Source organism: Chaetura pelagica, unplaced genomic scaffold, assembly GCF_000747805.2.
Source record: "Chaetura pelagica isolate M959 unplaced genomic scaffold, ChaPel_1.0 scaffold49, whole genome shotgun sequence".
NCBI classification, from domain to species: Eukaryota; Metazoa; Chordata; class Aves; order Apodiformes; family Apodidae; genus Chaetura; species Chaetura pelagica.
In genome coordinates this window covers 444,572-458,209 of record NW_009970715.1, presented here as the reverse complement: position 1 = coordinate 458,209, position 13,638 = coordinate 444,572, and the positions used below count along the sequence as shown (strand labels likewise).

General features: G+C 44.2%; 1 protein-coding gene across 1 annotated transcript in view; it reads left to right on the top strand.

Annotated features, from left to right (window-relative positions):
- CUX1 (cut-like homeobox 1) overlaps positions 1-13,123 on the top strand; it is a 200,071-nt gene extending 186,948 nt beyond the window's left edge. Inside the window, exons 23-25 of the mRNA XM_010006050.1 lie at positions 1,749-1,937; positions 6,752-7,016; positions 12,278-13,123. Of these exons, the coding sequence (XP_010004352.1) occupies positions 1,749-1,937; positions 6,752-7,016; positions 12,278-12,992 (1,169 nt within the window). The 3' untranslated portion in view covers positions 12,993-13,123. The remainder of the gene's footprint in view (positions 1-1,748; positions 1,938-6,751; positions 7,017-12,277) is intronic.
- The last annotated feature ends 515 nt before the right edge of the window (positions 13,124-13,638 follow it).

The following is a 13,638-nucleotide window of genomic DNA, read 5'->3' as shown; positions in this document are numbered from 1 at the left end:
AAGTTCATTACAAAGACAGATTAAAAGAGCTTTTAAAGTAGTTGTCCTGTCTTTTAAGTAGCTGGCAGGTTTAAAAGTGAATGGTAGGGCCTTACTGATGGTTTTAAATACAAAAAGGGAGTATATTGACTCTGCAGTGATCTAAATTTGGCTCTGAATTACTTGTTTTGTCTGATTCTGCTCATACTGAGGGTAGTTGAGAATCACTGATTACTTAGGAACTTAAGTGAATTCTGAATTTAGGTTTCTTGGTCAGTCTGTAAGAACCATTCCCAGGGTTAGTTTTAGGCTTATTCTCAGCCTCTCCATGTTAGCCCTGCTCTCGTTTCCCCTTTCTGCCTTTCATTATCTTGGCTGCTTCTTCCAAAAGCTTTACAGCCCCACTTGCCCCATGTATCCAAAGGGGATGTTCTGCAGCTCCTATCTGGTCCCAGGTTCCCTCATCTCCCCATACAGGTGAAAAAAATTACCAGGACAAAGGTTTTGAGGTGTTTTTTTTTAAGTGGAGGAGGAGATTGATGGAGTTAAAAACAAAAGGGGGATTTATGAAGTAGATACTTTCCACAACCTGTTTGTGACAGGATCAGATGAGGCTGTGAAGGCAAGAGCTGATGGTGCTTTTGCAAGAGCAGGTATATCCTGCAGAGCTCTAGGAGCAAAACTCCCCACACATCTGCATTGTCTCCTTGGGAATCTGTTTGCTGCCACTGGCTAAGACTGCTGGCATTGCTGGGAAGTGAAGGAAAAGCTTCTGCTTTGTGTTAGTGAGGGCACTCAAAAGCTGTGGATCAGACACGACACCCTCAGGCCTAAACTTGGTTGGTATGGGGGGAAATCTTTGGGTTACCTTAAAAATCCACGATAGCCGCACTTCCATCGGGAGTCGCTGGCGGTGACTCAGATGACTTCAGGCTCTGTCTCGTAACAAAAGCTGTTCCATATCAAGGCAGTTTAGCTTAGGAGGAACAGTGAAGGGTTTTAGAAAACCAGCTGTATGGTTGGGTTTGAGCTGCACAGGCACTGTCCTTGCTAAGCTAGATCTTAACCATGTAAAACTGGTGTTACTCTTGCACATACAAACACTGCACATCGAAAAGCACGTGCAGTTTTTACCTTGCTAGACACTAACTTTTTGAAAGAGAATTAAAATAAGTATTCTTAACTGCAGGTACCATAGAGGCTGTAAAAAAAATGTCGTTTCACTGTAAAATGTGATTATTTCTAGTTGGTAAGACAGTTAGAACACCACAGATAGAACAACACAGAAAATACACACACGTGTCTTTGAGGACCCTTCCATTGACCGTTGCTGAACAGGGGGTTGTGTTGGTCTTGGTTCATTGACTGCTTGAAATGTGTGGATTGCCCTGTTGGAACGAAGCTCTTGCCCTCCCCTCCTGCATAAGAGCTAAGGAGCCTCACTGTTCTCACTAGTCGCCTTAGCTAAAAGTTTGGTTTGTTTTTAATCTCATTAATTTTATTGTTTACACACTGTTTCACTGTCAGGTCCCAGTCCCCAGAGGTGTTGAGCTCCCCTCCTTGCCACACTCACATCCTAAGGATTAAAATTAAAGCTCAACATTACACTTTTAGTTGGGGGGGGAGCTTTTATGCTCCAAAATGTTGCTTTTTGGGTTTTCAAGCAGTTCTAAAGTAACAATAGTTGACTTTTGTAGACGTGCTCTGTCTGTTTAGTTTGCCTGGTCCCTTGGCTGAATGAATTCACACGACTTTCAATTTCGTATCAGGTCAGCGTTTGTTTGGGGAGACAATCCTAGGGCTGACACAAGGCTCTGTCTCAGACCTTCTGGCTCGCCCGAAGCCCTGGCACAAGCTGAGTTTGAAGGGCAGGGAACCCTTTGTCCGCATGCAGCTGTGGCTGAACGATCCCAACAACGTGGAGAAGCTGATGGATATGAAACGGATGGAGAAAAAAGGTAACTTGAGCAGATTGCTGACTCATGCTTTCCATTCCTTCAAAGATGACCCTGTCTTTTATAGTTCTTCATAAATAGTAGAGAGGCAGCATTGATCCAGTATTATGAAGGTTATGCAAAAGGACTTCATGGCAGCTTTTTCATGGCTTTTTTTTTGATGCCAGTTCAAGCAGATACATCTCAAAGCTAAAAAAACCCAACCAAACAAAAAAACTACCCCAAACCCAGAATATTCACCAGCTGTTGTGAAATCATTGCTGTGTTTTCCTATAGATTAATTACCAAGGCCCTGGTGTATCATTGATAACTTGCCTTACCAAATGAGAAATGTGAGTTTGGGAGCTGGGTTTGGCTTATTAGTTAATAGTGCTGCAGCTGGTCACAGATGTTGGGCTGGAAGAACTGTGCATTGATTCCTGACAGAGCTTCTTGCCAGTCCTGCACTGATGCTCGCTAGGAGGAAAGAAAAATGCAGTCTTTATAAAAGGATATTTGAGAAGAATTAAATTTGTAGCCTTAATAGGGATGGGGGAAGGTGGTTGTGTTCATACATGCTCACATAAAGTGGCCAAGTCATGAATATGTACCTGTGAGGGAGCTGTTACTGAGGATCTTAGCAGGGAGCATATCCTGAAAATGTATCCTACTCTCTGTATTTTAAATCCATCACTCAAAACAGTGGTTATTCAGAGCCCTGCTTTTAGAATGTTCATGTGATTTCCCAACAGAGACTCAGAGGCTGCCATTTGCAGCAGTTAACTAATTAACAATATGTGCATCTCTCGAGCTACCCCTTAATGATATTAGTGCAGGCAGCATTAATCGTGTGCCCTGAAAGCACTGCAACTGACTGATGGCCTGAAAGCATTAACACATTTGATCAAGAACTTTGTGATTATATTAACAATTGCAACGAGGGAGCTTCTGGGAAAATACTAGTCTTGCATGATTTTAAGAAGAAATTCAAATCCTTGTCATAACAGTGGAATATAATGCAGGGTCTTCTCACAAATTGTGGGTGATCTTCCACGAGGAGTAAAATCCACTTGGGTTTCCCACTTACAACTGTAAACCAAAGGGAGCCATGATGGTTTTTTGCTGTATTAGAAATATGGCAGAAATAAAATTGTCAACTAGCTGGATTTTTATAGCCTCGGAGAGAATATCACCCATAATGCAGGAAAATAAAATAAAAATAATTTAAAAGTGGTACTGACAATATCCTCTCCAAACTATTTTCTAAACTGAATTCTTATCAAATACTGTGCAATACATATGCTCTGTAGATGGCACCTGAATAGAGATAAGGCAATAAATCATTTCAGACTCTGTGCTGAGCTCCTGAACTGTGTAAGTGCTGCCCTCATAGCAGAGCACTCTAAAGTGAATTCAACCCTGTATTTTCTGCAAAATCCTTTCATGCAGGTAAGGTTCCCGTGATTTAACCTTATAAATTGCTCTAGAGCCACATTAAGAATTTAACTTTCCTTCAGCTAATGTCAGGTAAAGAACAATGCAACTGTATCTGCTACCAGTGAAACATTATTATCAATTATGTCTCTGCCATATTTTATTAAGGGAGTAAATTAATAATTATGATAAAGGTGAGCTGCATATATCTTCTTTTCTGTTCCGCCAGCCTGAAGTTTGTGCTATAAATGTCCATTTTAAGAGGTTCTGAAAATTTGCAACATACATTAGATAACCTCTTTGGAGGAAGCTGAGGGTTCATGCTCACTAGGCTGAGACACTCTGCACCATTTTCCTGCCTTGGAAGAGTTCATTCCTCTTTCTTATAACCTCCTGGTATCCCTGCTGCTGGTAACGTCCCACTCCTCACTGAGCAGTACTGAAGCCTGCTGTCAGGAGAAAATTTAATTCCCTTTATTTCCCCATTATTTCCCTTCTTAATCATCTTGTTCAATACCACGTAAGATAAAAACTGTATTCAGAGGGCTCTGTTTTACCTCAGTGGGCAGCCACTAGGTCTGCAGTTGTGTCTGTTGTGTCTAGAGCTGAGCCCATGCTGGGGAGTCTTCCCAGAGAGACACAGTGATGCTGTTGGGGAGGCAAAGGTAGTAAAACACATGGGATAGAGCTTCCCTTGCCAGGTCAGTCTCAAACACAGATCTAGACTTTGCCCAAATTACATTTGGGGTTTTTTTCTTCCATAACTCTGCTGAGAAGTGGAGACTGATTGCAGAGAAAAATCAAGCTTCTCTAACAATCAAGTGTGTTTGTGACTTGGATTCCAGTTTGAGCTTTGCTGTCTCCGCAAATGTGCTGAATGATCTCCTTATGTTGTCTACACGCAGCACATATGTTTAAAATAAGAATTAAAAAGGAAAAGCTTTTAGAAACGTCATCTGAAGTTTCCAGAGAGCACCATTAAAGCCTGAAGCTTAGGTGCTCCTTCAGCACATGGCGAGGTGCCAGGGTTGTGCCTTTGGCCCAGTGGAAATTTGTTCTGATCTTCTATTATCCCCCAGAAAAACAATTGGGACAGAACAGTGGGACATCCTCTTTATTATTTTTTCTAAGGAAATAAGTGCATCTGTATAATTTTTTCCATTTGTGTGAGGGACCCAAACAAGCTGTTACAATTTTTGTGATCCCAGGCTGAGGTTACAAAAGCAGAGGTGGGCAGAGGGCATGACATTTTCCCCAGGCTGTCACAGCTCTGTGCTGTCCTTAGGAGTGTAAGGAGGGGAGATCTGACCTGCCAGAAATGCCTCCCCACTGGGGAGTGTTTTGAGGAAGCAGAGATTCAGAGCATCCTGATACAGGGGTGTCTCACGTCAGCTCAGTCTCCTGACCAAATTCCAGAAGCTGCAGTTAGAGATAACACCAAAACACCTTTTACATCTTCCACGTGAGGTTCTGTTTAGCCTCATGGCCTCCTTTAAGCTGCTGCAGGTTGCTGAAGTGATAGATGCTGTCTTTCAGCCCTCTTGGTAGTGCTATCAAAGGAGACAAGGGAACCTTGTATGTAGTTTGCATGTCAGTGCAAGTCTGAAATAACACCTAGTCTTTGAGATAAAAGACCTTATATCAGTGGGAGATGATGTTGCTGGAATGATTAATTCCATGGTTGAAGGTTATAAGAGTTCCTTGAAGGCTGCAAAAATAAGACCAATGGGTCACCTTGAGGTGATACCTGTGGTCACTTTGCACTTCTGCATCAGGTTGGAAGAACTGAAATAGGTGATTTTTTAAAATCAAGTTTATTTTGTTAAAAAAAACCCACAACTTTGTTTTTTATGTGGTTATTTCAAGATTGTGCAGAACTGTATCACAGCAGAGTGATGGATCACAAGCAACCTGCGTTCTGTTCCATATCAGTGATCTTACACAGCAGGCAATCCACAGCTCATCTATCATATTCAAGAAAAACAAAATGAGAGCCATGCAGATACCCCCAAAGGTTACAGGCTGTGTTCAAAATTCACTTTGATGATAGTAAGACACAGTGTTAAAAGGTCCCCCTGGTTGTACCACCATGTAGAGGGCAGAATGCTGAAACCCACTGGGGACAGAAAACCTGGCTAGTCCTGAGGAATCTGTACCAGTAGTTGGCTTGTGTGAGGAGAACTTTCAACATTTCAGTTTATTGGATTGGATTGAGTTGAATTGTTATTCCTTGTGCACTCTCAGCCTTAAGGGCAGAGCTGTGAAGAGAGAGAAATTTATTTTTTGAAGAATTTGGTTGCTGACCAACACAACGTGCCCCACATCAGTCCCTGGCTCCAGTTGAGCTCCTGGCTGTTGGAGATTTAGTGCCTCCTAGGTTGGTGTCAAGCTGGTATAATCTAGAATTTAATAGCCAGGGTTATCAAATTGCAGCTCTTGAATACCCAAACTCTTAAATATCTAGGAGGTCCTTAAGAGGCCATTAAATATTTATTGATAAGATTCATCTGTATCTGCCATTTTCAGCCCCTCGTTAGCAGTGCTTGTGCATGACACTGCCAGGTGCAGTAAATCCCACCTCTCTTTGCCCAGTATAAATCAATGAAGTCAGTGACAGCATTTGTTGGGACTCTTCCCTTGCAGAATTTGCCAGGATAATTCAGTCCCTGTTGGGAAGGAGTCACCAGTGGTATCACAGGCATCTGCCCTCGGCCTCACTGAGCTCCATCAGTGCAGCAAGACCTTTCTTAAAAGTGAATGCATTTTTTAAAGAGCCTTGCACAGAGGAGGAGGATGATGCTGTGGGCTGTTTTTCTTTCATAACCTGTCACCACTCTAGCAAAGATCTGCTGGGAAAAGCAGCAAACGCCTGACTGGTTACTCAGCCCAGGGCTGGGATGTTTGGGCTCTGGGCGCCATCGTGTGTTGGACACGGGGCTGCAGCTTTTCAGCTCTTCAGCTCCCACACTCCTGTTTAGTGATGAGACCTGGAGAGTCAGGGGGAGACCTCAGTGCACACCTGAAGTGCTTAACAACCAAAGCCTTTTCAGTTGACCTCAAGTGCAGCTCTCCTAATCAGGTGCCAGCGTGGAAATTCACCACTCCTCAAGGAGTGGATTTGGAGTAAGTGGTGTTAAGTGAGCCCTGTTCATGTCCCATGGAAAAGCAGAAAACTCTAGGAGGTTTCCAGGTGATTTACTGGTTTTTCTTCCTTTCTTCCCCTTGCATCCCTCCCACGTTCCCTTTCCTCTGCTCTCTGGTGATTCTCTTTCCATGCTGTTCTCTTCGACCAGCTCATCCATGCATCTCCAGCCTGTCATCTTCACGTTTATTCCACAGCCTGTGCATTCATTGATTTTGCATTTGTATTCAGCTGGGGCTGATCTGCTGCACTTCTCTTTCAGCCTACATGAAACGGCGGCACAGCTCGGTTAGCGACAGCCAGTCTTGTGAGTCCTCATCCACTGGAATCGACTACAGCCAGGGAGCCAGTCCCCAGCCACAGCACCAGCTGAAGAAGCCCCGGGTGGTGCTGGCACCAGAAGAGAAGGAAGCTCTGAAACGAGCCTACCAGCAAAAGCCATACCCATCACCAAAAACCATTGAGGAACTTGCTACACAGCTCAACTTGAAAACCAGCACCGTGATCAATTGGTTCCACAATTACAGGTATGAGATCTCCTGGGAGCCTCACTCAGAAAGGATTCATTTTATTTGTTTTGGCAGGGTGCTGCTCTGCTTCAGCAGACTGTGTCTGCTTCTACTAGCATTGAGTGGTTGTACCAAATGAATGGTTTCGACAGCAGGGAGGTTCTAACTAACAGTAATGCTAATGCTCCAGACTAATTTTAAGTCATCCCTGAGGAGCAGCAATATTCACATATTGATGTAAGTAGGGCTTTTAAACAGAAAGTCTTGCTTTTGCAGTGGGTGTTGATTTTAAGATGTCCACTAATGAATATTTATCAATCCCATTGCAATAAGCAAGACTGGTCTTTCTTACTTGCGTATGAAGGATCACACAGACATGCAGGAAAGCTGGGGAGTGACTTTTTACAGTGGTGTGTATTGACAGGATGAGGACTCATGGTTTTAAGCTGGAGGAGGGGAGATTTAGGTTAGACATTGGGAGGAAATTCTTTGGTGTGAGGGTGGGGAGACCCTGGCCCAGGTTGCCCAGGGAAGCTGTGGCTGCCCCATCCCTGGCAGTGTTGAAGGGCAGGTTGGATGGGGCTTGGAGCAACTTGGGCTGGTGGGAGGTGTCCCTGCCCGTGCAGGGGGGTTGGAACTAGATGATCTTTGAGGTCCCTTCCAACCCAAACCAGTCTGTGATTCTGTGATGCACTTCCACATACATACTCACCTATAGGTATGTGTTTTGTGTGCTGTGCTTGGGTCCGCTGGTGGGGGGTGCTTGGAAGTGTCCTCTGCTGGGTAGCATCAAGAATTGCACTGCTTTCATCATGTATGTTTTCCTAGATAAAACCAAAAGAGGATTTTATTTGAGGTCTTGTGTCACTGAGCTCTGAAGACAGGCACAGTGTGAGCTGTATTTCTGGAAACCTCTGCACAATCAGGAAGGACAGAGAACCAATGACCCTGAAGTCAGATGTGGCTGTAGATTTGTTTCATTGTTATGATTAAATCACTGAGTCCCACTGAAATGATATAAGGTGTTGGTCTGCTTAGTTCCTTTCTCATATTAGAAGGGACCCTTCTCCACATTTGAAATATCAAAGTAGGTTTTGGCCTAGAGACACTGATCGAAAGAAACAATGCTGGAATGACTTATCAGAATTATAAGGATTTTAATAAACATTATCAACTGTGCTTGGAATTGGGAATTTTAATTAGTGCAGCAGACTTTTCTCCAAGAAATTTGTGCTAATGAATATTGAACAGGTAAAGTTAAGATAGCAGATCTAAAACTGTTCTGCCCCTTTACTCAGAGCGAGTAATGTTCCTAATTAGTTCAGGTTACTGAACTTGTTTGGTTTTAGAAACTGCTAACATTTAAAGGGCATTTTCCACTTTGGCCCTTCTCAGCTTCTAACAGGGAATTGGCTGAAGCAGAAGCAGCACAGTTTAATGACATATCTCAGCAATATTATGCAGAATAGTAAAATAATGTTTATAGCAAATAATATAAAACATAAAAATTATAACCAATGAGTAATCATATTTACATTGAGTTTTGTTGACTTGAATTTGCTACAGATGCAGCCTCTTTCATTGCTCAGAGTTCTCCAAATGCAGGCTTCTCTTCCAATTCCCACTTCTAGGCAATTATACAGGAGTTGGAGGAATGCCTATGAAAATATGTTCCCTTCGGCCTGACAGCGAAATGTGCTGTTCTCACTTAGGCAGATGAGTGCAGGAGCACTGGTGGCATGTGTCATCTTCCTCATTAGCATGAAATCTCCTGTTCAGGCAGGCTGTGAGAAAGCATGACAAGTCATGATTGATCAGCCTGTTTAGCCACACCAAGCTATACACTCATGCAGACGAGGTGCTGACAGCTGTATACAAAATGGCTAAACAAGGTACTGTGGGCTGGTGGGTACAAGCCTCGTAGCACTGAGGGATCTGGACCTGCTCCCAGATGTGCTGCTGAGTCTCTAAGACTTTAATGAGATGTTTCAAGCCTCTTTGGAGCCCTGGGTGCTCCAAGCAGTTGCCACCACTCAGAAATGTTCTTTTCCCCTGTACAGTAATTTTTGTAGCTTTTCTCCATGAAGTACTCTGAAATCATTTGCAGGATGTTGCAGGAAAAGGTACAAGCTACATGTTCTTCCAGGGCAACAGCATCTGACTGTTCTGCAGCTCATGTGTTATAGGAAATGGGTAGTCTTTCTCCTCTTCATCTTCTTCAGGCCACACTTAACTTTATTTATCTCCTTTATACTCTTCCTCAGCCATTTCTTTTCCTAACTGGAGTCTTGATACAGAAGCAGTTCCACACTTCAGACCAAATACATTTTTCTCTATAAAGTAACTGCAGGTGAGGCAGGGTACAGACTTGGACATGTTTGTCTTCCTGTCTCTTGGGAATCCTATTGCAGTGATACTTTTCTTTTGGGATTCAGCCCAAGCCCCACTTTCCAAAGGTGGTTGCTGCAGCAGGACCTGCCTTTATATCCACCATATGGGAAAGTCAGCAGCAAATGAAACTTCAGAAAAAGCCTCAGCAGGCAAAAAATAATTCACTTCAGACTATGAAGAAGTGTAAAGGATTTTTACATGTCTGCAGACTTCTCCAAGTCTATGGCTTTGCATCCATACCAATCACACAGCTCTCAGAACATAAAATAAGAATATGCCTTGTTTTGTATTTGTGAAGCACATACAGGACCCATCAGAGTATGAGGCTCTGTTCTCTTAAGGACTGTAGAAGAGAGCAGGAGGACAGGATTTCTGTCCCTCTTCACATATGGAAACTGAGACAGAAACCCAGTAAGGTCATAGAGGTGATACTACAGAAGCATCAAGAATTAAACCAAACTTTCTTAAATTGTGATCTAGTGCTCTTGGAACCTAAATTTCATTGCTATTACTGTGGGCATATTTTTTTTTCAATTAACTGTAGCATTATGCTTGTTTAGTTAAGTTCCTGGAGTTGTGTGAAGGCTTATACAGGGAACTTCAGCTTCTACCCCAGGAGATCTGTGGTATTTAGAGTTATGCTGATGAATGCCAACAGGATGTGTTGGTGGCAAGGCCAACACCTCCGCTGAGGGGAATGCTCTCTGGAATTTCCTAGCTGCTGTCACCAGGTCTTCCTCACTATAGGGATTTAATTACTTTTTTAATCAGGAGCCAGACTAGATCCCAGAAGCAATATATTGGGTGTGAATTCCAAGGATTTCCACAGACATTGAGCCTGTATGCTGGAGGGCTGTGATCAGATACTCAGCATGACATCCTTCAGTATCTTGCTGGAGCTGAGGTATTTTAAATGCCATGCAGGCACAAAGCTCTTCCTTGTTTTCTCTTCTGACATGGAGAACGTTACAGAAGCAGCATGTTCTGGATCAGTGTCCACGCAAGGACATTGTAGGCATAAACAGAGCCTAATAATCAATGTTGCAAGATGCATGCAATTAATGGTAATAGAAAATTACTGTTAGCACCTGGAGTCTTCTGTTAGGTGAATAATATTCTCCTAGGGAAAGTTACAGACCCCCTAAATCCTTCAAAAGCGTAGTCAGCAAGTACTGCTGGAATACTCTGTTGCATTTCAAGTAAGTCAATAGCACTGTTAGCTTCCAAAGCAGTATTCAGATGCTGTTCAGCATTTATCCTAATTTTTACCCATTGTTTGCTGTCTTCCTTGGCACATTTAGGGAAAAATGGGAAATTCATACAGCCATCAGCATTGGGAGTGCCTTTCACTTGTGATTTGCAAGACCCTTGGCAGTTCTCCCTGGCTAAAGCCAAAAGTGTTACCTTCACTCTGAAAGATAAAGTTTTGCTGAAGTCTCCCCGTGTCTTGTCCCTGATCACAGGTCACTGAGGTTCCCTCTTGGGTGCAAAGTAAGACCTGAACAGTGGTTATAACCTCTCCTACTCATAGAATCATAGAATGGTTAAGGTTGGAAGGGCCCTTAAAGATCATCTAGTTCTGACCTCCCTGCCGTGAGCATGGACACCTCAAGACAGAGCAGTTCAGAGAAGTTGCCCCTAGACCCTGAGGTTTTCATAATCTGTTTCACACTGGTGGAGATGTTGAGAGCTCCTCAACAGAGAAGGAAGAGGGAGGAAGGACCAAGTTAAATGGCAAAGAGTGTATTTGGGCTATTATTGCACACTTTAAGTCATAGGAGGCACAATGGGGCACACTAGGCAATTTTAAGCACACATGGAGTGCCTTAATTCCCTTGAAATGCACTGCTTGCCTTCTCACTATTTGTGGTCTGAAATTGTTTTTTTTAAAATAAAAAATGAGGCAGAAGTCAGACTGGCTCATGGAAAGACTACCTGTCAGAGTCAGAGCAGTTTCAGAACAATAGTCTTTGTTTCATCTCCATTTCTCCTTGCTGTCCAGGAGAACACCAAGGGTTTTGTCCAGATTCTTTCCTTGTTTGTTTTTTGTTTATACAAATTGTGGCTCATTTCTTGTTGAAATAGGAATTGTTTTGTTATGGATCTACTAGAAATATATTCACAGGTCTAAATCATCCCTCTTCTGACCAAGTGGATTCTGAAGTTTCACCTTGCTCGTGTCAAGATTTTTAGTGTGAATAGAAGACAGCAGAGCCTTTAATCTCTGTCCCTTAAACCACCTCCAGTGCTGTAAAAACTGAGCCTGCAATTATGAGTGTTACTTAATTTAAACTTGAGGGGAAAAAAAAAGGGAAGACGATCTGTCATTGCCTTTCACTAATCATTTTAGTACAAATCTATTACCTCCATAAAACTTAGATTTTTGCTTTATTCCATAATGCCTGCTGCAGTGACTAGGAGGGGCAGTCGTCCAGGCCAGACTTAGGGGACCATACACAGGATCCTGGTTGAAGTCAGAGGGGTCAGTCTCAATGCTGAACCCTGCAGAAATGACCAGAAATGGTTCATCTGCTCAAAGTCCTGGCTGGGATATCCTGACCTCCCACCACGCCACGGAGGAGGCTCAGGGTGCATTTGCAGGGCTGCTTTGCAGCCTGCATCCCTTCTGGCTCAGCAGGCTTTGCAGCTGGCCAGGGAAAAGGAAGTTAAGAGCATCCTGACAATGTTTTGTCTTCTTCCAAAGGGCTTTTCAGCCCCGTGGGTGTGAGGGTGCGAGCGCTTCCTGCCCCAGCTCAGCGCAGCTGCCCCATCGCCCGGGCAAAGCAGCGTCTTACGAGAGAGGGGGGTTTTCAGGGTGTATCTGGCAGAGCAGAGGGGCTCTGGGTGACCCCCCAGCAGACTCACCTGCCCTCTCCCCTCTCTCCTAGGTCTCGCATCCGCCGGGAGCTGTTCATCGAGGAGATCCAAGCTGGGAGCCAGAGCCAGGCTGGGTCGAGTGACTCTCCTTCCGCCAGGAGCAGCAGGGCCGCCCACAGCTCCGAGGGGGACAGCTGCGACGGCGTGGACGCGGAAGGCCCACCCGAGGGCAAGGCGAGCGGCCCGGAGGCGGATGAGTTCAGCAATGCAACCACAAAGTCTCAGGGAGGGTCAGCGGAGTCGGCTTCGGAAGCGGGGGAAGAGGCACCGCAGGGAGGAGCCAGGTCTGCGGAGAAAGCGGAGCCGTTCCAGGCGGAGAACCTGGAAGACACCGACGACGAGGGCAGGCTCAGAGCGCCGCGGCAGAGCTCCCCGCCGGCACCGCAGCGCCCGGGAGAAGCTCTGGAGACACTGCCAAACTCTGCCACGGAAGGGGATGCCTCTACCTCAGCTGCCTCCACCTCGGTCCTTACAGGGGAGAGCTCCTACAAGTCAAAAGAAAGTTCAGAGAAAATCTCCAGTGTGCCAAGTACGAGCTCGACGCCGGCCTCGGGCTCGCAGAAAGCCAACTCTCTGCAGAGCTTGTTTGGCTTCTCCGAGGCCGCCAGCTCCAGGAACACGCGAGACAGCTCCTTGAGGAAAAAGAAAGCGGCCAACTTGAACAACATCATCCACCGCTTGGAGAAGGCCGCCAGTCGGGAAGAGGCCGTCGAGTGGGAGTTTTGAGATTAAACTCAGCCCAACTCTGGAGAGCTGGGAAGTGAAACTGGACCTCTACTGGTTTTAATTGTGTTGCGCACTTATCCGCCCTGCGGGCCACAGGGCAAAAACGCCATAGGCCAAGGTGCATATAGAAAACAAAAAAAAAAAGGAGCGTTAAGCCCAAATTTTATGTTTGTGTTTTCGAGGAAGAAAACTGAAAAAATGTGTAGTCGAGCTTTTTTTGTACCCTGAAGTGTTTTTATTATTGCCCTAAAAGTGATTTCCATGATTTCTTGGAATAACTCGTACAGCTTTGCCTTGTGCCCTCCTCTTTGGTGTGGGCTTTAAAAAAAAGGAAAAAAAAATAAGAAAAAAGGTTAAAAAAAAAAATAAGAAAGAGAGAGAGAAAAAAAATCAAACCCACGTATGAAAAGGGGGCTTTTTATCTGCCATCTAATGGCTACAGAGCGATAATACACTATTATCTTCTTAAACCAGGAAAAAAAAAAAAGGGGAGATTTTTCAAAAAAAAAAAGAAAAAAAAAAAAGAAAGTTTTTTGTAGCTGTTCAGTTGCCACTAAGAGATTGCACAGTCAACCGACTCTAAACACACTAGTTTGGATTCCTACATATTTTCAAGAAAAGAAAAGAATCTTGTTGTTTGAAGCTT